The 25,712-nt window shown below is 42.7% G+C and overlaps 1 protein-coding gene across 2 annotated transcripts in view; it reads right to left on the minus strand.

The window, feature by feature from the left end:
- stard8 (StAR related lipid transfer domain containing 8) overlaps positions 1-25,712 on the minus strand; it is a 215,053-nt gene that overhangs the window by 118,864 nt on the left and 70,477 nt on the right. For both annotated transcript variants that reach the window (XM_060832773.1, XM_060832771.1), the window contains one exon: positions 21,864-21,897. In XM_060832773.1, the coding sequence (XP_060688756.1) occupies positions 21,864-21,897 (34 nt within the window). The remainder of the gene's footprint in view (positions 1-21,863; positions 21,898-25,712) is intronic.

Raw genomic sequence — 25,712 nt, forward strand, 5'->3', positions numbered from 1 at the left:
GCCAGACTGTGCAACAGTTTCTTCCATCAAGCCGTCAGGCTCCTTAACATAGTATGACCGAATTCTTTTCCATCTGAAATTTTTTGCACGAATTTGAATTGCTGCTAGAAGAATGTCTATTGATTATCATTCTTTTATTACACTGTAACCTGTGTGTTTTGCACTTCTTATGCACTTTATGCCATTTCTTGTGCTGTCCATGTAGCACCTTGGTCCTGGAGGAACATAGTCTGGATTTTTACTATATCAGTTGTATATGGTAGAAATGACAAATAAAAGTGTGTGAATACTTTCGGGCAGGACAATATAATGAATGAGAAAATATTCTACTCTACTCTAGTTTCCTTTCCTCATAATTAAAACCCTCCAGAACAGGCAACATCTGATTAAGCTTCTTTGCACTTTCACCAGAGCATTCACGTCCTTCTGGTAATGCGGCGACCAGAACTGCGAGCAATATCCCAAATCACAAGCTAAAGTTTTATACAGCTGTCACATAACCTGCCAACTTTTATATTTGATGTCCCGACCAATGAAGGCAAGTGTTTCTGTACACCTCCTTGACCACCTTATCCATCTGTGTGGCCACTTTCAGGGATCTGTGGATCTATATGCCCAGATCCCTCTGTATGTCAATGCTCCTAAGAGTTCTTCTATTTATCACATAATTCACGCCTGAATTTGATCTTCAAAATGCATTGTGCCGCATTTGTCCAGATTAAATTACATCTGCCATTTCTCTGCCCATATCTGCAATCTATCAATGTCCCACTGTATCCTGTGGCAATCCTCCACACTGTCTGCAACTCTGCCAATTTTAATATTATCCCAAATTTACTAATAAAGTCACTTACATTTTCATTCAGATCATTTATATGTATATTACAAACAACAAAGATCCCAATACTGATCCCTGCAGAACATCACTAGTTACTGATGTCCATTCCAAAAAAGTATCCTTCTGCCTCTATGCTCTATCTTTGATCAAGCCAGTTTTGTAGGAGGAAGTGAGGACTGCAGATGCTGGAGATCAGAGCTGAAAATGTGTTGCTGGAAAAACGCAGCAGGTCAGGCAGCATCCAAGGAGCAGGAGAATTGACGTTTCGGACATAAGCCCTTCTTCAGGAATGAGGAAGGTGTGCCAAGCAGGCTAAGATAAAAGGTAGGGAAGAGGGACTTAGGGGAGGGGCGTTGGGAATGCAATAGGTGGAAGGAGGTTAAGGTGAGGGTGATAGGCTGGAGAGGGGGGTGGGGGCAGAGAAGTTGGGAAGAAGATTGCAGGTCAAGAAGGCAGTGCTGAGTCCGAGGGTTGGGACCTGCCTGACCTGCTGCGCTTTTACAGCAACACATTTTTCAAGCCAGTTTTGTATCTATTTAGCCAGCTCACCCCAGATACCAGCAGACTGTTTCTTTCATACCAGCCTGGCATGAGATATCTTACTAAAGTCCATGTAGACAACATCCACTGCCCTTCCCTCAATCATTCTTGTCACCTCCTCAAAAAACTCAATCAAGTTATAAGACATGACTTTCTCCACATGCTGTCTATCACTAACAAGTCCATTTGTTTCCAAATGTGAATAAATCCTGTCTCTCAGTATCTTCAGCAACAGCTTCCCCACCATTGACATCAGGCCTATGAGCCTGTAATTACCTGGATAATCTGTTATCCTTCTGAAACAAAGCAACAATGTTGACCATTCTCCAGTATTCTGGAACTTCGCCTGAGGTTAAAGAGGATGCAACTGTCTCTGTTAAGGTCCCAGCTATTTCCTCCCTTGCCTCCCACAGTATCTTGGGATAGATCCCATCTGGCCATGGGGAATTGTCTACATTACTATACTTCAAGATACTCGGCACTTTCTCATTCATTATATTGATCTGCCCCAGAGTATTCACACACCTTTCCCTAATCTGAACATCCCTCATGTCTTCTTCTTTGGGCACAGCCCTCCACTCCCTCTGCTCCAATCCCGACCTCACCATCAAGTCAGCAGATAAAGGGGGCGCAGTGGTAGTCTGGTGCAGTGACCTCTACACCGCTGAAGCCAGACGCCAACTCGAGGACACCTCTTCCTACCAACTCCTCCACCATGACCCCACCCTCCATCACCAAACCATCATCTCCCAAATCATACAGAACCTCATCACCTCAGGAGATCTCCCACCCACTGCTTCCAACCTCATAGTCCGGGAACCCCGCACTGCCCGGTTCTACCTCCTTCCCAAGATCCACAAGCCTGACCACCCTGGCCGACCCATTGTCCCAGCATGGTCCTGCCCCACTGAACACATTTCTACTTACCTTGACATGGTCCTATCCCCCCTCATCCAGGAACTCCCCACATACGTTTGAGACAACACCCACGCTCTCCACCTCCTCCAAGACTTCCGTTTCCCCAGCCCCCAATGCCTCATCTTCACCATGGATATCCAGTCCCTCTACACCCCTATCCACCATGACCAGGGCCTCCAAGCCCTCCATTTCTTCCACTCCCAATATCCCCAACAGTACCCTTCCACCGACACTCTCATTCGTTTGGCCGAACTGATCCTCACCCTTAACAATTTCTCCTTCGAATCCTCCCACTTCCTCCAGACCAAAGGGGTAGCCATGGGCACCCATTTGGGCCCCAGCTATGACTGTCTCTTTGTTGGTTACTTAGAGCAGTCCATCTTCTGTAATTACACTGGCACCACTCCCCACCTCTTCCTCCGCTACATTGATGACTGCATTGGCGCCACCTCGTGTTCCCGCGAGGAGATTGAGCAATTCATCAACTTCACTAACACATTCCACCCCAACCTTAAATTCACCTGGACCATCTCTGACACCTCCCTCCCCTTCCTGGACCTCTCCATCTTCATTAATGACGACCGACTTGACCGACATTTTTTACAAACCCACCGACTCCCACTGCTACCTGGATTACACCTCTTCCCACCCCACCTCCTGCAAAAATGCCATCCTGTATTCCCAATTCTCCGCCTCCACCGTATCTGCTCCCAGGAGGACCAGTTCCACCACAGAACACACAGATGGCCTCCTTCTTTAGAGACCGCAATTTCCCTTCCCACGTGGTTAAAGATGCCCTCCAACACATCTCGTCCACATCCTGTACCTCTGCCTTCAGACCCCACCTCTCCAATCGTAACAAGGACAGAACGCCCCTGGTGCTCACCTTCCACCCTACAAACCTTCGCATAAACCAAATCATCTGCCGACATTTCCGCCACCTCCAAACGGACCCCACCACTAGGGATATATTTCCCTCCCCACCCCTTTCCGACTTCCGCAAAGACTGTTCCCTCCGTGGCTACCTGGTCAGGTCCACGCCCCCCTACGACCCACCCTCCCATCCTGGCACCTTCCCCTGCCACCACAGGAACTGTAAAACTTGCGCCCAAACCTCCTCCCTCACCTCCATCGGAACACTTCAGCCCCAGGGCATCAATGTGGACTTCAACAGTTTCCTCATTTCCCCTTCCCCCACCTCACCCTAGTTCCAAACTTCCAGCTCAGCACTCTCCCCGTGACTTGGCCGGACCTGTCCGACCTGCCTATCTTCTTTTCCACCTATCCACTCCACCTTCCTCCCCAACCTATCACCTTCATCCCCCCCCCCACCCACTCATCTATTGTACTCTATGCTACTTTCTCCTCACCCCCACCCTCCTCTCATTTAACTCTCCACCCTTCAGGCACTCTGCCTGGGTTTCTGATGAAGGGCTTTTGCCTGAAACGCCGATTTTACTGCTCCTCGGATGCTGCCTGAACTACTGTGCTCTGCCAGACCACTAATCCAGAATCTAGCACAGACTAAGGTAAGTCTATCCTGGAGCCCATAGATCCTGACAAATTAGTTTATTAATTTATTGGTATTTGTTTTCAGTGACAGTACAAAAGGCTCTTGTGGCTTAATGGTGGGGCCTTAACCTTTGGTTCAAGAGGTTAATGAGAAATTATCTTCAGAGATGTTAAGGAGCAGGTAGCACCTGAACCCAGGCTTCTTGGCTCAGAGGTAGAGATGTTACCACTGTACCATAAAGGCCCTTATAATATCGCTGAACAGCTTAAAGAATGTATCAAGAATGTATGTTATCTAGCAGCAGCAAAAAGCTGCGTAATTATAAAAACCAAGACACCTATATATTATGTCCCTTTCAGAACAAAGGCATCTGAAGGGAAAGGTCCTCCCTTACAATGTGAATCAATGTTGAGTCACTAAAGTGTTGGGTACCTAATGTATACCATTTCCTCAAAATTGAGATTTTAATGAACCAGGCAAAAAAAGGGTATAGATGCTGAAGAATTCTGAGATGCTCCTGGTTCAACTGGAATAATGACAGTACAGAAAGAGACCATACCACCCTCAAGTTCTTGCCAATTGAAAAAGCAATCAAAGCATTCACACTTTGTGCTCTTTAACCCTGGAATTGCTTTCCCTTTATTGACTTATCTAATTAGTTTTGGAAAGTGTCAATTGATTCTGTCTTCTTCACCCTTTCCAGATTATAGCCATGTGTTGTGTAAAAAGGGTTCTTCTTATGTTGTCTTATGTTGCTATTTGCCAATTAAGTTTTGTTTAGCTCCTAGAATGTGAAAGCATAGAGAGCCAGCATCTTGTAAATATCTACAATAAGAATACCCAAGGCTACATTAATTATGACGTCAGTGTAATGGTTTGGGTCAATTTATTGTCTGAAACGCCCTGAAGATGCTGTCTCACAATGGAAAAGGGTGGGGATGAAGTCCTTAAATGGCTCTTCATTGATATTATGGGCTTCAATGTGCCAAAGGATGGGCAGGCTGCCTGACACCTCACACTTCCTCTGGTAACATTCCAGACACGTAGGCAAAGTGGGAGCAAAATGACCTGCTTGACATTACCCGTCCACCTACTATCAAACCTCCCAGTATGGAAGTGTAAAAACCAACCCTTAATTATGCAGTTCTTTGGAGAAGGAGAAATTTTGTGATAATCTTCCCCTCCTTTATTTAGTAGCACTTGAAGTATTCTGTATAGTTATGTTTACCATGTTACAAAAAGAATGTTGGAGCCATTGAAAGAAAACTGAAGATAGGAACAGAATGACTGAGGGAATCAAGCTATTCGATTGAAATTACAATTGTTTAATTTGCTTACTGGAAAAGAAGTGGTTGAATCGTGATATCAATGCTTTTTTTAGGATTCTAAAGGAACTAAATAATGTATATCATCACAATTTCTTTCACTTTGTGCTGAATGGTCTAACTAGAGGAAGTGGCCTTTACTTAAAGAAGGAGAAATTCAAAACTAATCCGTGGAAACAGTTATAGTCATAGAGACGTACAGCACAGAAACAGACCCTTCGATCCAAGCTGACCAGATATCCCAACCCAATCTAGTCCCACCTGCCAGCTCCCAGCCCATATCCCTCCAAACCCTTTCTATTCATTTACCCATCCAGATGCCTTTTAAATGTTGCAATTGTACCAGCCTCCACCACATCCTCTGGCAGCTCATTCCATGCATGTACCACCCTCTGTGTGAAAAAGTTGCCCCTTAGGTCTCTTTTATATCTTTCCCCTCTCACCCTAAACTTATGCCCTCTAGTTCTGGACTCCCTCACACCAGGAAAGAGACTGTCTATTTATCTTATCTTTCCCCTCATGCTTTTATAAACCACTATAAGGTTACCCCTCAGCCTTCAACTCTCCAGGGAAAACAGCCCCGGCCTAATCAACCTCTCCCTATAGCTCAAATCCTCCAATCCTGGCAACATCCTTGTAAATCTTCTCTGAACCTTTTCAAGTTTTACAACATCCTTCCGATAGAAAGGAGATCAGAATTGCATGCAATATTCCATAAGTGGCCTAACCAATGTCTTGTACAGCCGTAACATGACCTCCCATCTCCTGGACTCAAATGCCTCCTTCACTATCCTATCTGTCTGCGATTCCATTTTCAAGGAGCTATAGACCTGCACTCCTTATTTCAGTGAAAATTGCTGAAGGCCTTTTCAGGCATTATTCCAATGCACTCTTAGCTCATCTTTGAAATGCTACTTCCTGTAAACTTATACAGTTTTCTTTTGTAAAATATCCTACAGCCTAACTCACATCTATTCAACTACTGTCATCACATGGGCTGCTACCACAACTATCGCATTGTCAGCTACCTATGGTCCCAGTTAGCAGCTATTCATTTCTCAGGCTGACCTTTACCAATTCCTTTTTCTGTCCAACTGTTGTTCTCCCTCTCTGGGTTTTATCTCAACTTATGAGCAAGTTAGTGCAGATACTGGAATCTGTACTGAAAGCAGAAAATGCTGGTAATCACAGCAGTCAGGCAGCATCCAAGGAGAGAGAGCAAGCTAATGTTTGAATCTAGATGAGTCTCCATTATATGAGGAGCTATCTAGATTTGAAACGTTAGTTCACTCTCTCTCCACAGATGCCTGACCCGCTGTGATTTCCAGTCAGTTCTGAATTAGGATCATTGGACCTGAAACATTAACTCTACTTTCACTCCACAGATGCGGCCAGACCGAAGGCAAAACCTTTGGTAATCTGTCCTAATATCTTTTTTTGTGGCGCAGTGGCATATTTTGTCTCATGTTCTTCCTGTGATATATCATTTGGGTCATTAGGGCTTGGGACATTGAATTACACTAAAGAGATGGTATATTTTTACACTGTGTGTGTCACCACTGCTGAGTAGATGGCTTCCACTATTAATGGTGGCCACTGAGGTTCCTCTGCCATGTGCATTGCCTTGCTGATATTATTTCCAAAGCACTAGTATGAGAGACCTGTCAGAATTGATCTCCTCATGCACAAATGCTTTCATCAGATGCAAATGTACATTGTTGTTAAACCAGTAGTCAATTTCTGAAGAAGGGTCACTGGACATGAAATGTTTACTCTGCATTTTCTCTATAAATGCTGACAGACCTGCTGAGTCTTTCCAGCCATTTCTATTTTTGCTTTTGAATCAATTTATGCAACAGGCCCCTGAGGAAAATTGTACCAATTTGTATTTATATCGCACCTTTAACATAATAAAAACATTTCAAGATATTTGACAGAAGCATTATAAAACAAAATATGACACCATATCCCACAGAAAATCGAAGACAAATATTTTAGAGCAATAGGTTTTAAAATATGTGCCTGAAAGAAAGAAAGTGGAACAGCAAGGCAGAAAGTAGGAATGCGGAAATTTCAGAGCTTAGGAGCCAGGCAGCGAAAGACATGGTTCCCAATGGTGGAACAATTAAAACCGGGGATGCTCAAGATGTCAGTATTAAAGGTATGCAGACACCTTATACTGCTGGAAGTGATTATATTGATAAGGAGAAAGCAGGCCATGAGGGATTTAAAAACAAGATGAGAATTTTAGAAATCAAGGAATGCATTTAACTGAGCATCAGGTTTCAGTCAGGGATAGAGGAGTGGCTACATTTGGAACAAGCAGTGTTTTAGCTGACCCCATGTTTAAAGAGGGTAGAATATGGGAGATCATTCAGGAATACCTCAGAATAGTCAAGCCTGAAAAAACCAAAACCATGGATGAAGGTTTCACGAAGCAGCAGAAGAACAGCGTTCGGGGCAGGGACAAGTGATTACAGAATGAACGTATGTGGCTTTAGTGATGGCACAGACATGTGGTTGAAAGCTCATCTAAGATTCAAATATTATTAGATTACTTACAGTGTGGAAACATGCCCTTCGGCCCAACAAGTCCACACCGACCCGCCAAAGCGAAACCCACCCATACCCCTATCCCTACATTTGCCCCTTACCTAACATTACGGGCACATCTTTGGACTGTGGGAGGAAACCGGAGCACCCGGAGGAAACCCACGCAGACACGGGGAGAACGTGCAAACTCCACACAGTCAGTCGCCTGAGTCGGGAATTGAACCCGGGTCTCAGGCGCTGTGAGACAGCAGTGCTAACCACTGTGCCACCGTGCCACCCAACTGAGGTTGGGTCAAAAAGGACACCGAAGTTGAGTCAAGTATGATACCGAGGTTGCAAACAACCTGGCTCGTTCACTATATAATGGGTCTTTTGCATTTTAATAACTCTTCCAGAAGCCAGATGTGTCCAGAACTATCATTTGCCTTTTAACATTTTGTCCAGACACAAAGATTAACTCAGGGATCTTGTAGTCCCATGAGTATTGGTTGATCAGAAAAGATCACCTGAACTTTCAACTCCATTTCCTTTTTGTTTTAAAGTTATGGACCAATTTTGAATCAGTTAATCCATACTGATTCTGTGTGAGACAGATAGGGAAATGCAGACTCTATTCAGGCCATGGTTAAAGTTACCATTGGGTCATGATGGCATCATCAGTCTTTGGTCGTCATAATTAAAACAGATTTCCTCTATCTTTATTGCAGGTGCATTGTTTGCTTTCTGAAAAGATCAGATTAAATTTTGGATCTGGTGGAAAGGCTCCAGGACAACAGGATACAATCTCTGCCCATATTGTAACTACCTTCCTGCCCAGTTTCCACTATGTCAGGGAAGGAAATTAAAATCACAGTATTGATAATATGCATGCATCTGGAGGTTCACTGTATTGGGCTATTCAGTGGGAGCCTGCACAAATAAGTTTATTTCTTCAATCTGGAGGATGATTTTGTTCAATTTAGTCGCCTAGTAAACATTTAACTAAAGTAAATAGAGTAAGGAAAATTCTCAGTAGCTCTGCCAAGCAGATTGCATTTCATTCTAGGATGACTGAACTCCATGCATTCAATGACCTTATCCATTGGTCAACTGTTCGGTCCATGTCCAAAAATTGCATATTATTTCCCAACAGTCTGAAGGCCGGATAACACCCAGCATCCTTAAACCATTGCAAACATTCCCAGAGGCCACAAATGGAAGGAAAGTTACATTAAACTACACACACTTCCTGCAATACCTATCATTCCAGTCTCCTTCCTTCCAGTCTCCAGAAAAACCACACATTATTGTAATGCTGTGTTTTTCACATTTTCTGCTGAGCGGTACGGGGGTTCTCTGGATTTCCATGTCAAGCTACAGAGGGAGTCATTGGCTTGGTTGATGTGTTTTTTGTTGTAAAGAGCAAGTCCCACAATATACAATCAAAGGTGAAAGAAATGTAAGTGAAAATAAGGTGATTCAAGAAAGTGAAATGTGACAGTATGCTGGAATTAAAATAAAACCTATAAGCAGAAGCAGAAACTGCAGTGCAATTAAAGCCTCAAGATAAATCCAAGAAATAAAGGCTGCTTCTCCCACCTTTATTTATCAGTCCCAAAAAGAAAGTATTATGCGTTTGGTAGAACTCAGTTATAATGCTACTTTGTCAACCACATCCATCTTCATAACCAGGTATTTATTGCAGGAAAAGAGCTCCATGGAATTGAAAGGATGGGATGAATTAGGTTGGAGTACTGCATAAATTGTGATTTCTATTTGCAAATATACTGGTATTCAAACATCATTAGCATTGTGTTCTTATCACTTCATCAGATGTTTTGATTATGTTTATCACGTGAGAAAGTCTTTCACACCATTATTTTGAAATGTAATCTCTGTTGTGGAGGCAATTTTGCGTTAGGTCCACGAAAATAACTCAACAGCTTTATACTAAAACATAAATTAAATTTCTTAAGTGAATCATAGAATCATAGACGCATACAGTGCAGAGGAGGCCCTTCAGCTCAACAAGTCTGGACGGCCAAAATATACTACTGCCGATACTTGTCTCACTTTCCTATATCAGCCTATAGCCTTGAATGTTGTGACACTTCAGGTAATCCAAGATGGAGGATGGGAAAAATTTCTGGCTGTAGCAGGCTGCTCCTTTTTTGAGATATTTTAGGTGCTGGAGGTGATTTCCTCGAATTCCAGAAGCAGCAATTACTGCTTTATATGCTGTTGCATTGCTTTAGAACTTTGGAGAAAAAAAAAGTCAAAAACAACCGCACTTTTAAAAAGGAGAGGAACAGACAAAAGCAGCACATGGTCTGTGCAGGAGACAGAGAGAGAGAAAGAAACCCACACTGCTCCCTGACACAGCAGTGAACCTGCGCAGATGCTGCCTTTCCTGTTGAATTCATATATCACTGGACATCGGAGTGCATCTGGGAAAATTAACAAACAGTGAGGTTCACAACTGATCTTGGAGGAACCTGTTTGGGAGAGGTCACAGCACCAAAACAGATAAGTGAATAGTTTTTAGTGTGGCCTTGCTGAACGTCTGCAGCAGTGAGTAGAGTGAGTTCTTTCTTGATTATATGTTTTATTGAGGTATGTCTCTTGATTAAACTTAAAAATATATGTCATAATTATTAATTTAACCTGAAGCAGTTTTTTGTAGAGAAATAAGATGGTGCTATTTTCTGGGTCTGCAGATTGGATGAAGTAAAAATAAGACCATAAGACATAGGAATGGAAATAAGGCCATTCAGCCCATCGAGTCCACTCCACCATTCAATCATGGCTGATGGGCATTTCAACTCCACTTACCAGCGTTCTCCCCGTAGCCCTTAATTCCTCGAGACAACAAGAATCTATCAATCTCTGCCTTGAAGACATTTAGCGTCCCGGCCTCCACTGCACTCCGTGGCAATGAATCCCACAGGCCCACCACTGTCTGGCTGAAGAAATGTCTCTGCATTTCTGTTCTGAATTGACCCCCTCTAATTCTAAGGCTGTGTCCACGGGTCCTAGTCTCCTCGCCTAATGGATACAATTTCCTAGCGTCCACCCTTTCCAAGCCATGTATTATCTTGTACGTCTCTATTAAGTCTCCCCTTAATCTTCTAAACTCCAATGAATACAATCCCAGGATCCTGAGCCGTTCCTCATACGTTAGACCTACCATTCCAGGGATCATCCATGTGAATCTCCGCTGGACACGTTCCAGTGCCAGTATGTCCTTCCTGAGGTGTGGGGACCAAAACTGGACACAGTACTCCAAATGGGGCCTAACCAGAGCTTTATAAAGTCTCAGTAGCACATCTCTGCTTTTATATTCCAACCCTCTTGAGATAAGTGACAACATTGCATTCGCTTTCTTAATCACGGACTCAACCTGCATGTTTACCTTTAGAGAATCCTCGACTAGCACTCCCAGATCCCTTTGTACTTTGGCTTTACTAATTTTCTCACCATTTAGAAAGTAGTCTATGCTTTTATTCTTTTTGCCAAAGTGCAAGACCTCGCATTTACTCACATTGAATTCCATCAGCCATTTCCTGGACCACTCTCCCAAACTGTCTAGATCCTTCTGTAGCCTCCCCACTTCCTCAGTACTACCTGCCTGTCCACCTAACTTCGTATCATCTGCAAACTTCGCTAGAATGCCCCCAATCCCTTCATCCAGATTATTAATATATAATGCGAATAGCTGTGGCCCCAACACTGAACCCTGCAGGACACCGCTCGTCACCAGCTGTCATTCCGAAAAAGAACCTTTTATCCCAACTCTCTGCCTTCTGTCAGACAGCCAATCCTCAATCCATCCCAGTAGCTCACCTCAAACACCATGGGCCCTCACCTTGCTCAGCAGCCTCCCGTGTGGCACCTTATCAAAGGCTTTTTGAAAGTCTAGATAGACCACGCCCACTGGGTTTCCCTGGTCTAACCGACTTGTCACCTCTTCAAAGAATTCCAACAGGTTTGTCAGGCATGACCACCCCTTACTAAATCCATGTTGACTTGTTCTAATCAGACTCTGCTCTTCTAAGAATTTAGAAACCTCATCCTTCATGATGGATTCTAGAATTTTACCAACAACCGAGGTTAAGCTAATTGGCCTATAATTTTCCATCTTTTGTCTTGAATGGCCCTTAGTTGAGTGATATGCTCTTCTTGTCGGATGTGGGAGTTTAAGGAGTTTACATGTTACTGAGGATTATATCTGCAATAAATGCTGTTGGTTGCAAATCCTATCAGATCGAATGTATTAGTTGGACTGACAATTAGAGGCAATGAGGAATTTACAAGAGCAAGGGAGAGTGATGTAAGGCAGTTCCAGGAATGGAGAAAAGTTGCAGATGCTGTCACATAGGTGGATAAGCTCCAGGAAAGGAGCTAGGCAGGTCATGCAGGAGTCTTCAGTTGATATCCCCATTTCAAACAAGTATGCTGTTTTGGAAAATATAGTGGGGGTGATGGATTCTCAGGGGAATGTCACACGAACAGCCAAGTTTCTGGTATTGAGACTCGCTCCAATGCAATAAAGCATACGTCAGTTTCCAAGAGATCGATTGTGTTAGGGGACTCTCTAGTCTGAGGCACAGACAGACGTTTCTGGTGCCAGGGTCAAGGATGACTCAGAGAGGGTGCAGATGTTCTCAAGGGGGAAAAGGGTCAGCAGGAGGTCATTGTACACATTGGAACCAATGACATCAGAATGGAAAAGGATGAGATTCTGAAGGGAGATTATAGAGAGTTAGGCAGGACTTTAAAAAGGAGGTCTTTGAGAGTAGTAATATCTGGAATACTCTTGCTACGAGCGAGTGAGGAGAGAGAGTAGGAGGATAAAGCAAATGAAAGTATGGCTGAGGAGCTGGTGTATGGGAGAAGGATTCACATTTTTGGATCATTAGAATTTCTTCTGGGGTAGAAGTGACCTGTGCAATTTGTCCTTCTTATACCAGAATTGGGAGGGGACTAATATACTGGCAGGGAGATTTTCTAGAGCAGGTCGGGAGGATTTAAATGAATGGGGGCGGAGCAGAGGACATGGGGGGTGGTGGGACCCAGGGAGATACTGAGGAAAGAGATCAAGCTGAGACTGGTACAGTTGAGAAGTGAAGCGAATCAAACAGTCAGAGCAGGAAAGGACAAAGCAGATACCAGGTAGGACTGTAAATTAAACTGCATTTATTTCAACAGGGCATGGTTAGGAACATGGGACTAACAGGGAAGGCAGATGAACTCAGGGCATGGTTAGGAACATGGGACTGGGATATCATAGCAATTACAAAAACATGGCTCAGGGAGGCACTGGCAGCTTAATGTTCCAGGGTACAAATGCTACAGGAAGGACAGAAAGGAAAGCAAGAGAGGAGGGGGAGTGGTGTTTTTGATAAGGGATAGCATTACTGAGGTAGGATATTCCCAGAATTACATACAGGGAAGGTATTTGGGTGGAACTGAGAAAGAAGAAAGGGATGATCACCTTATTGGCCTAATAGTCAGCGGGAAATTGAGAAACAAATTTGTAAGAAGATCTCAGTTTAAAATCTGATTGAAGATTTGTAGCTCGGGTATCCGTTGTTGTGGTTCTGCTCGCCGAGCTGGAAGTTTTTGCTGCAAACGTTTCGTTCCCTGGCTAGGGAACATCATCAGGGCGGTGGGAGCCTTGTGTAAAGCGCTGCTTTGATGTTTCTTCCGGTATTTATATTGGTTTGTTCTTGCCGCTTCCGGGTGTCAGTTTCAGCTGCAGTGATTTGTATCTGGGGTCCAGGTCGATGTGTCTGTTGATGGATGTTCTTGCCGTTTCCGGGTGTCAGTTTCAGCTGTAGTGGTTTGTATATGGTGTCCAGGTCAATGTGTCTATTGATGGAGTTTGGGGATGAATGCCATGCTTCTAGGAATTCTCTGGCTGTTCTCTGTCTGGCTTGTCCTATGATAGTGGTGTTTTCCCAGTCAAATTCATGTTGCTGGTTGTCTGAGTGTATGGCTACTAGAGATAGCTGGTCGTGTCGTTTTGTGGCTAGCTGATATTCGTGGATGCGGATTGTTAGCTGTCTTCCTGTTTGTCCTATATAGTGTTTTGTGCAGTCCTTGCATGGTATTTTGTAAACTACGTTAGTTTGGCTCATGCTGCGTATTAGGTCCTTTGTTCTAGTGAGTTGTTGTCTGAGCGTGGATGTTGGCTTGTGTGCTGTTATGAGTCCTAAGGGTCGCAGTAGTCTGGCTGTCAGTTCTGAGACACTCCTAGAGTGGCTAGTCCTTTTGGTTGTGGCATGTCCTCGTTCCATGGTCTATCTCTTAGGCATCTGGTGATAAAGTTGCGTGGGTATCCGTTTTTGGCGAATACCTTGTATAGATGTTCCTCTTCCTCTTTTCGCAGTTCTGGTGTACTGCAGTGTGTTGTGGCCCTTTTGAATAGTGTCCTGATGCAGCTTCGTTTGTGTGTGTTGGGGTGGTTACTTTCATAGTTTAAGACTTGGTCTGTGTGTGTTGGTTTCCTGTGTATCCTTGTGGTGAATTCTCCGTTGGGTGTTCTCTCTACTAACACGTCTAGGAATGAGAGTTGGCTATCCTTTTCTTCTTCTCGTGTGAATCGGATTCCTGTGAGTGTGGCGTTGATGATTAGGTGTGTTTTTTCTATATCTGTGTTTTTGATGATTACAAAGGTGTCATCAACATATCTGATCCATAGTTTGGGTTGGATTTGTGGTATGGCTGTATGTTCTAATCTTTGCATAACTGCCTCTGCTATGAGTCCCAAGATTGGTGATCCCATGGGTGTTCCGTTGATTTGTTCGTATATCTGATTGTTGAATGTAAAGTGTGTGGTGAGGCACAGGTCCAGTAGTTTAAGTATGCTGTCCTTGTTGATAGGTTCGGCCTCCTGTGTTCTGTTATGTATGTCCAGTAGGTTGGCTATTGTTTCTCTAGAAGCATGGCATTCATCCCCAAACTCCATCAATAGACACATTGACCTGGACACCATATACAAACCACTACAGCTGAAACTGACACCCGGAAACGGCAAGAACATCCATCAACAGACACATCGACCTGGACCCCAGATACAAATCACTGCAGCTGAAACTGACACCTGGAAGCAGCAAGAACAAACCAATATAAATACCGGAAGAAACATCAAAGCAGCGCTTTACACGAGGCTCCCACCGCACAGATGATGTTCCCTAGCCAGGGAACGAAACGTTTGCAGCAAAAACTTCCAGCTCGGCGAGCAGAACCACAACAAGATCTCAGTTATGTGTAAGAATAATAGAGTGGTTATGGTAGGGGATTTTAACATTCCAAACATAGACTGGGATTGCCATAGTGTTAAAGGCTTAGATGGAGAGGAATTTGTTAAGTGTGTACGAGACAATTTTCTGATTCAATATATGGATGTACCTACTAGAGAAGGTGCAAAACTTGTCCTACTTTGGCAAATAAGACAGGACAGGTGACTGAGCATTTTGGGGCCAGTGACCATAATTCTATTTGTTTTAAAATAGTGATGGAAAAGGATAGACCAGATCTAAAAGTTGAATTTCTAAATTGGAAAAAGGGTAATTTTGATGGTTATTGGCAAGAACTTTCAAAGGCTGATTGGGGGCAGATGTTTACAGTTAAAGGGACAGCTGGAAAATTGGAAGCCTTCAGAAATGAGATAATGAGAATCCAGAGACAGTATATTCCTGTCAGGGTGAAAGGAAAGGTTAGTCTGTATAGGGAATGCTGAATGACTAAAGAAATTGAGGATTTGGTTAAGAAAAAGAAGGAAGCATATGTCAAGTATAGACAGGGTAGATTGAGTGAATCCTTAGAAGAGTATAAAGGCAGTAAGAGTATACTTAAGAGGGAAATCAGGAGGGCAAAATGGGGATATGAGATAGCTTTGGCAAATAGAATTAAGGAGAATCCAAAGGGCATTTACAAATATATTAAGCACAAAAGGGTAACTAGGGAGAGAATAGGGCCCCTCAATGCTCAGCAAGGTGGCCTTTATGTGGAGCCACAGGAGATGAGCGAGATACTAAACGAGTATTTTACATTAATGTTTACTGTGGCAAAGGACATGGAAGATATAGAATGTAGGGAAATAGATGGTGACACCTTGCAAAATGTCCATATTGCAGAGGAGGAAGTGCTGGATGTCTTGAAATGCATTCAAAAGGATAAATCCCCAGGCCCTGATCAGCTGTACCCTAGAACTCTGTGGGAAGCTAGAGAAGTGATTACTGGGCCTCTTACTGAAATATTTGTGTCATCAGTAGTCGCAGGTGAGGTGCCAGAAGACTGGAGGTTGGCTAACGTGGTGTCACTATTTAAGAAAGGTGGTAAGGATAAACCAGGGAACTATAGACCAGTGAGCCTGACGTCAGTGGTGGGCAAGTTGTTGGAGGGAATCCTGAGGGACAGGATGTACATGTATTTGGAAAGCCAAAGACTGATAAGGGATAGTCAACATGGCTTTGTGTGTGGGAAATCATGTCTCACAAACTTGATTGAGTTTTTTTGAAGAAATAACAAACAGGAATGATGAGGGCAGGGTGGTATACTTCAGTAAGGTATTCTACAATGATCCCATGGGAGACTGGTTAGCAAGGTTAGAGCTCATGCAATACAGGGAGAACTACATTTGGATACAGAACTGGCTCAAAGGTAGAAGACGGGGGTGGTGGTGGAGAGTTGCTTTTCTAACTGGAGGCCTGTGACCATTGGAGTGCCACAAGGATCGATGCTGTGTCCACCACATTTCATCATTGATATAAATGATTTGGATATGAGCATGAGGGATATAATTAGTAAGTTTGCAGATAACACCAAAATTGGAGGTGTGGTGGACAGCGAAGAGGGTTACCTCAGATTACAACAGGATCTGGACCAGATGGGCCAATGGGCTGAGTAGTGGCAGAAGAAGTTTAATTTAGATAAAGTCGAGGTGCTGCCTTTTGGGAAAGCAAATCTTAGCAGGACTTATACACTTAATGGTAAGGTCCTAGGGAATGTTGCTAAACAAAGAGACCTTGGTGTGCAGGTTCATAACTCCTTGCAAGTAGAGTCATAGGTGGATAGGATAGTGAAGAAGGCGTTTGGTACACTTTCCTTTATTGGTCAGATTATTGACCAGGAGTTGGGAGGTCATGTTGTGGCTGTACAGGACATTGGTTAGGTCACTGTTGAAATATTGCATGCAATTCTGGTCTTCTCCCTATCGAAAGGATGATGTGAAACTTGAAAGGATTCAGAGAAGATTTACAAGGACGTTGCCAGGGTTGGACGATTTCAGCTATAGGGAGAGGTTGAATAGGCTAGGGCTATTTTCACTGGAGCTTGGGAGGCTGAGGGGTGACCTTATAAAATCATGAGGGGCATTGATAGGGTAAATAGGCAAGGTCTTTTCCCTGGGGTTGGGGAGTCCAGAACTAGAGGGCATAGGTTTAAGGTGAGAGGGGAAAGATATAAGAGAGACCTAAGGGGCAACTTTTTCACTCACAGGGTGGTGCATGTGTGGAATGGGCTTCTAGAGGAAGTGGTGGAGGCTGGTACAATTGCAACATTTAAAAGGCATCTGGATAGGTATATGAATAGGAAGGGTTTGGAGGGATACGGGCCAGGTGCTGGCAGGTGGGACTAGATTGGGTTGGGATATCTGGTCGGCATGGATGAGTTGGACTGAAGGGTCTGTTTCTGTGCTGTATAACTCTATGACTCTATAAATGCTCATCTAACTATGTTTTAAAGATTTTGAGGTTTCTTGCCTCAATTACCCTCCCAGGTACTGGGTCCTTTACTGTTATTGTATGATCTGGAAATGAGTGTAGGAGGTATGATCTGTAAGCTCTCAGATAATGCAAAAATTGATGTGGTAAATAGCAAGGAGGAAACAATAAGAATGCAGGATAATATAGAAGAGCTGGTCAGATGGGCAGTACATTGATAACTGGAATTTAATTCTGAAAAGTGTAGATGATGCATTTTGAGGGGACCAACAAGGAAAAGAAGTTGGGAAGTACTAGCAATGTTGCAGGGAAACCTGAATGAGTAATGTAAAAGTATGAGGCTGTGGAGGGGGTATGTAGGAAATTCATTTTTTTCTATCGAAAGATTATGCAATGTTTTTAATTTAGTGGAGTCTGGCTCATTGAATATATACAAGGCTGAGTTAGGCAGATCTTTGATTGACACAATATGGGGAACAGACATGAAATTGGAATTAAAGCCGCAATCCAATCAATCAGTCATGGTCTTACTGAAGTATGGAGCAGGTTCATTGGGTAAAAATTATCTATTCATGTTTCTATTTCTTACAACCTTACGACAGATCAAGCAACTCAAAACAGGATATCCATGAGGTGCTATTTCCCATCAGCAGTGATAGAATTAAAATGAACCACAATCTGTAACCTTATGGCCCAGAATATCCCCCATCTATCATTATCATCAAGTCAGTGTATCACCCCTAGTTCAATGGAGAATGCAGGAGGGCATACAATGAGCAGCAAAAAACAAACCTAAAAATGAGTTACTGACATGATGAAGCTGCAACGCAGGACTACATATATGCAAAACATCAGAACTGGCATGTGATAGAGCTAAGCAATCCCACAACCAACTTGCAATATAGCCACATCCATAAATGAATCATGGTGCACAATTAAACAACTAACCAGAAGAGGTACCACTGCAATTATCCCCATATTCAAAGATGGCACAGCCTAAGATATCAAAACAAAAAAGCTGAAGTGTAATGACAGTTTGTGAGGACAGAAAGCTCAGCCTGACCTGGAAGACCCGCTGAATTAAATGTCAATCAAAGACAGATATCCTACTCCACTCTTCCTCCAAAAGTTGCCAATCAGAATAGTCATTGTTGGCAGCATTACTGAGGGAGCTGTGACAGCTATCAACATCACCAACCCAAGGCTGGGGTCACCAAGGGTCTGAGGACACAGAGGAATGATAACAAGATGGTTATTCCAGCTTATGAGTTGTAGTGCTTTTCGAGAGAACTGTTTCTGACACTTTGTGATATTTGTCACTTCTTGTGGTACTGCGTAAGGGTTGTTTGAGTTGGTTCACTGACACTGACCTTCCTTTGTCTTTCTTCAATATAGTGGCTGATAGTAGAGGCTTTGAAGGAATTAATGTTTCTGTCACATTGACTCCACCCATTCTGCTTGTCATTCAGAATCTGTACGTGGAGAAATGGAGTTCAGTTCTAATTTTGGAGGGAGCAGATGTATCTGTATTTGTTTCCAGAGTACTTACAAGAGAAGCAATATTCTTATAAAAGAACAAGGTTATTGCATATTAGCAATGAATATAACTATAGTTGGTCAGGTATAATTACTAAGACCTCCAGGAGCAAATACAGATACATCTGCTCCCCCAAAAAATGAATAGAACATAGAACATAGGACAGTACAGCACAGAATAGGCCCTTCAGCCCATGGTGTTGTGCTGACCACTGATCCTCATGTGTACACCCTCAAATTTCTGTGACCATATGCATGTCCAGTAGTCTCTTAAATGTCCCCAATGACCTTGCTTCCACAAGTGCTGCTGGCAATGCATTCCATGCTCTCACAACTCTCTGTGTAAAGAACCCGCCTCTGAAATCCCCTCTATACTTTCCTCCAACCAGCTTAAAACTATGTCCCCTCGCGTTAGTCATTTCTGCCCTGGGAAATAGTCTCTGGCTATCGACTCTGTCTATGCCTCTCATTATCTTGTATATCTCAATTAGGTTCCCTCTCCTCCTCCTTTTCTCCAATGAAAAAAGTCTGAGCTCAGTCAACCTCTCTCCATAAGATAAGCCCTCCAGTCCAGACAGCATCCTGGTAAACCTCCTCTGAACCCTCTCCAAAGCATCCACATCTTTCCTATAATCGGGAGACCAGAACTGGACACAGTATTCCAAGTGCTGTCTAACCAAAGTTTTGTAGAGCTGCAACAAGCTCTCATGACTCTTAAACTCAATACCCCTGTTAATGAAAGCCAAAACACCATATGCTTTCTTAACAACCCAGCCCACTTGGGTGGCCATTTTAAGGGATCTATGTACCTGCACACCAAGATCCCTCTGTTCCTCCACACTGCCAAGAATCCTATCCTTAATCCTGTACTCAGCTTTCAAATTTGACCTCCCAAAATGCATCACCTCGCATTTATCTAGGTTGAACTCCATCTGCCACCTCTCAGCCCATCTCTGCATCCTGTCAATGTCCCGCTGCAACCTACAATAGCCCTCTATACTTCAACGACACCTCCAACCTTTGTGTCGTCTGCAAACTTGCTGACCCATCCTTCAATCCCCTCATCCAAGTCATTAATAAAAATTAGAAGCCCAAAGACAGAGCCCTGTGGAACACCATTCACCACAGACTTCCAGCAGAATATTTTCCTTGTACTACCGCTCGCTGTCTTCTGTTGGCCAGCCAATTCTGTATCCAGACAGCTAAGTTCCCCTGAATCCCATTCCTCCTAACCTTCTGAATGAGCCTGAATAGAACTCCCTTTCTCCACCCACAGATTCTGAATGACAAGCAGAATGGGTGGAGTCAATTTGACAGAAACATTAATTCCTTAAAAGCTTTTACCTTGCACAACATAATGGCAGCATGGACAGGAAGGGCAGGCAGTGTGCAATCATCCACATACCTCCAAGTAACCGTGACAGGATCTCCTTTCTGATTTCCCAAATGATAAGTGCCCTGCTCGAGGCTGGGTTATTACCAGAGGCGGCTGGTATCAGGTCCTCAAATTCGTCTTCAGGTTTCCATTCCTGCACTTACTTGGGACATCAGAACATTCTACTCTTTGAGCCATAACATCAGGTGTCCCCAGTGAATGGGACAGGAGGGTACATCAGGGCTCTAGGTAGCCCACTGTGCTCAGGTCAGTAGAGGAGCTGGTGTGCTTGAGTCTGAGGCAGGGGCTGGGGTCTTGAGCCAGGAACAGAACCAGGACCCATGATTTCAGTCCCTTCCTCTTGAGTTCCACCTGACATCAATATTTGAACTTCCTAATCAGTTAAGATGAGAGGAAGTAACCAGGAGTAGGAACCTTAGTTAATCTTTTTCCTCCTTTGTGGGCCACATATCTAAATGTCAGAGTGTTTATTTAATTCCAAAATTCTAACCAGTCATTTGACTTGGGAAAAAAAAATTCCCCACTCACATGCACCCATCATCAAATATGAAAAAATGGGACTAACACTAGACAGAAGACACCTACAAACATTTATCAAATTTCCCTGAGAAAAACCACACAATGTTCACAAACGGTAAATATTTTGAACTGGAATTGTTCTGTGGAAATTCCCAGGTTATACATCTGATTGTTTCATTTATATAATGCCTTTAATGTATCCAAATGTTATAAGGTTTATAAAATTACACGGAGCATTATAAGGAGCTGTTAGGTCAGGTAACCAAAAGATCAATCAACGAAGTAGGTTTTAAGGAGCATCTTCAGGAAGAAAGTGAAAAAAAGAGGCAGAGAGATTTAGGGATGTAATTTCAGAACTTAAGGCTTTGACAGCTGAAGGTGCATCAACCAAGGGTGATGTGGTTAAAATCAGGGATACTCAAAAGGCCAGGATGAAGGAGTGCAGAAATAATGTCAAATTCTGCAAAGAGAGATTCTGGGTGGCAGAGACTTTGATACTGTTGGAACCCAGCAAGATCTTAGGCCTTCAGTAGACAAAGAGGCAGAGTAGGGACATGGGCAGTTGAACTAATGATATTTTGATCCAAACTTTGCTTCATAAATTTCTCAGAATTTAAGGTTCATTACCAAGCAATATGTAGTGACTGGCTAATTTGGACACATCTCCTTTATAGTGCTGAGTTATAGAGTCATAGAGATGTACAGCATGGAAACAGACCCTTCTGTCCAACCCATCCATGCCGACCAGATATCCCAACCCAATCTAGTCCCACCTGCCAGCACCAGGCCCATATCCCTCCAAACCCTCATTGATTCAAAAGGACAATGCATGGAATAATTGAACACTGTTGACTATAAACAACTCATCAGTATCAAACACATCTCACTAATGCCATGAAGAAGTATCTCCAACATATATGAATCTCACTGGCATGCTCACTGGTCATCAGTAACACAGTGGGTTATTTTCATGCAATTTTATGATACCCAATTTGTAAAACAGTTGAAAGATCCTTACCAGATATAATTCTATGTGTCTTCCATGGCAGCATCTAAAAGAAAAGAATGAAATGGATAAAGCATTGAGGAAATATCAATTATAAAATGAACTTATGTTGGGGGGATGTTTATCCCACTTTTCAAATATGATATATTTAGATTAGATTACTTATTGTGTGGAAACAGGCCCTTCGGCCCAACAAGTCCACACCGACCCACCGAAGCACAACCCACCCAGACCCCTACATTTATCCCTTCACCTAACACTACAGGCAATTTAGCATGGCCAATTCACCTGACCTGCACATCTTTGGACTGTGGGAGGAAACCGGAGCACCCAGAGGAAACCCACGCAGACATGGGGAGAATGTACAAACTCCACACAGTCAGTCGCCTGAGGCGGGAATTGAACCCAGGTCTCTGGCGTTGTGAGGCAGCAGTGCTAACCGCTGTGCCACTGTGCTGCCCACTACTATCATACATCAGCCATTGTAAATTTGAGAAGGACCTAAGAAGAGAGTATCATTTATATTGTCAGATACCATTGGGGTTAAATGGGATTAAGATTAATGTGAGTGGTGAAGGGAGCAGGAGATGGGTCTATTGGATAATGGAGCTTGGAAAGGGCATAAGGGAATAGAAGAGAAACCACAGAAAGACAATTGGAATAGGTGAAAAACTGTTGAGTGTTTTGGTTTGATGAACATAAGGAAGGCAGGAAACAGCTGAACTGGTGTCTTGATTATAGTGACGTAAAAAAAGGTCCATTCTTTAATTATGGTTCTGAAAGAATTAATACATTTTTAACACTAAGTTCTACCCAATCTAATGTCACAGTGTTTTGGGTGACAAATCAGGCAGTCTTGTATAAGATCCTGATGGGGTCAGAATAAACAGTTCTGGCTCTTGATAGTCTTAAGTCAAAATAATGAGCCAACTAATCAATTTAATTGTATCCATTGCTATTGTATAAAAAACTTCCTCTTGTTATGTCTGACAGGCACTTCTTTTTGAAAAGACGAGTGGGTTCTTCTTCTACTCCTGATAATTAGATAATTCCATATACACTGCGGGAGGAGTGGTAGTGTCCCTACCTCTTCCCAGAGGCACAGATTCAAGTTCCACCTGCTCTAATGTGTGCAAAAACATTGCTGAACAAGTTAATTAGAAAATATTGACAAAACCTCATCTTTATTAATAGGTATGAGACGATTAGTTGTGACATATTTAAATCATAGTATGTTAATTGATCTAGAGATATGATTCTCACTTTGGATCACAGAGTTGTGCAGCAGTGATAGTGTCCCTCCCTCTGGGCCAGAACATCTGAGGTCAAGTCCCATGTAGCCCACAGGTGTGTCATGTCATGTCATGTCTGAACAGGCAGATTAAAATTAACTAGACAGGAAGATTATTAGCAGCACTTTCTCTCACAGCTCAGTGTGGCACTCATCACTACTCTTGTTGGAGATCAGGATAGAGGAAGCAGAAATACTGGTGTGATAAATTGTTTGGTTGTGAAGAAAACAGTGAGCGTTATTTTTCATTTCCAAATAATTGTAGACATGTGGGCAGTTTTTGGAGAGAGGCCTGCTTGTGCTTAATGTGGTGCAGCTACACGTGGTGTTTGATGGCTGAGCCAGTTGTGAGCCAAGCACACTCAAGTCTGTAAGCCCTGGAATTGGAGGCAGCAAATCGTAGGCTTGTACTGGGGAGAATGATCAGGTGGTGACAGAATAAAGGCTTTACAATTGTTCCAAAAGAACTGCTCAAGCGGTTGAGCTGATCCATAACTGCTCGAGTGCTAAGCAAGTGGAAGGTCATAAGCAAAGAAGGAAAGATATTGAGTTTAAAGGAAATGTAATGATGATTGATTTTGATTTTAACTGGTATGAAGTGACACAAATATGAAAAACCTTAGAGGTTATGGAGGGACATCATAGAACTGCTTATCATAATTATTTAGTTAGAAGCTGACACTTTCCAGGGTCAGAAAAACAAGATTAAATTTTGAATTTTGGAACTATGTAATTTTTTTTTGTAAATAATAAGCTGTAAGACTATGCAATTCACTTCTAGGTTTAGCGATTGGGATATAAAGCACATTTACATTCAAGAATAGATTAGATTGATGCGGAAGGAAAAGAGGATGAAGTAATACGAGAAGGCATACAGTGTGTTAGGTTTCATTCGTTGAGGGATTGAGTTCCGAAGCTGCAATATCATGCTGCAACTATACAAAACACTGGTGTGGCCACACTTGGAATATTGTGTACAGTTCTTGTCGCCATATTTGTGGAAGGATGTGGAAGCATTGGAAAAGGTGCAGAGGAGATTTATCAGGATGTTGCCTGGTCTGGAGGGAAGGTCTTATGAGGAAAAGCTGAGAGACTTGGGCCTGTTCTCATTGGAAAGAAGAAGGTTAAGAGGGGATTTGATAGAGACATACAAGATTATCAGAGGATAAAATAGGGTAGACAGTGAAAGTCCTTTTCCTAGGATGATGACATTACCTTGTACGAGGGGGCGTAGCTACAAATTGAGGGGTGCTAGATTTAAGAGAGATGTCAGAGGCAGATTCTTTACTCAGAGAGTGGTAAGGATGTGGAATGCCCTACCTGCCAATGCAGTTAACTCAGCCACATTAGGGAGATTTAAACAATCCTTGGATAAGCAAATGGATGATGATGGGATAGTGAAGGGGGATGAGCTGAGAATAGTTCACAGGTCAGCGCAACATCGAGGGCGCTATAACTGTTCTATGTTCTAATAAGATGTGTAAATGTGATTTGACTACTGCTCATAAGGATGCTAAACATTGGTATGGACTTGAATGCCCTATCTTCATATTATAAATTTTTATTTTTTTTTGTTCTTGTAATATTACAAGAATATACCATACTTTCTGCTCTAGCATGTTGTCAGATTGTACCTCCTCATTTAACACTCTGGACAAAACACTCTGGATGAATTCTAGTGCACCAAATATTGCCCTAACTTTAATCACCTACCTCTAAGATCATGATTCGGTAATTTCATTATATGAATTCAGTCTTACATCTGCAATGCATTAGTTCACTCAGCCACCAAGAGAATTAGGCTATGTTTTAAAATTGCAAGAATTAATTGCCCTTATGGAAAGGGATGATGTAGATTGGTTAATGATGGAGTCAGGAACTTTGACTAACTCAATGAACTAAGTGTTTATCTAGCTCATACTGTGTTCTTTACACCTTTGCACACTAGGATATTGACTCAGTGACTGAATTACTCAAACTGTAGCATTCCAATGTATGGTTTGTTCTGTACTCCATTTCTATTCAGGTCAGACATTTTACTGAGTTTCTAACTGAAAGCACAGACTGCCAGCTTTCAGTGTACAGCTAGAAAATGGAAAAAACTGGATTTCCTCCAAAATGAACAACACTAGGACAGAGAGAGTACTGTGCATAGATTCCATTACTACATTTTTAATAGGCTACATATTGGAGTAACAAAAAATAATAATAATAAACAGATCAGTATGAATTCCTGCTCAATGAACATTCCCATTAAACAGCAAGAAGCAGGAAGTGAACTCCATCGTGCAAATATTCAACGTCAATGTTTGCATTCTCAAAAGAAACAAACCTGGAATACGTACTTGTATAAATTAGCCCTGTCAAATGTTCTTTTTCTTATAGCCTGGAAATTTTCAGCATGACGATCTGAAACATTTTTTCCACCAAAGCATGTTACTAATTATTGAATACTGAAATAGTTATAGCACAGAAGGAGGCTATTCAGCCTGTCATATCCAAACTGGTTCTCTACAAGAAGAACCCAACACTTCCAATACTCTCCCATAGCCCTGCATTGTGTTTTCTCT

This window comes from Hemiscyllium ocellatum, chromosome 11 (assembly GCF_020745735.1).
Source record: "Hemiscyllium ocellatum isolate sHemOce1 chromosome 11, sHemOce1.pat.X.cur, whole genome shotgun sequence".
NCBI classification, from domain to species: domain Eukaryota; kingdom Metazoa; phylum Chordata; class Chondrichthyes; order Orectolobiformes; family Hemiscylliidae; genus Hemiscyllium; species Hemiscyllium ocellatum.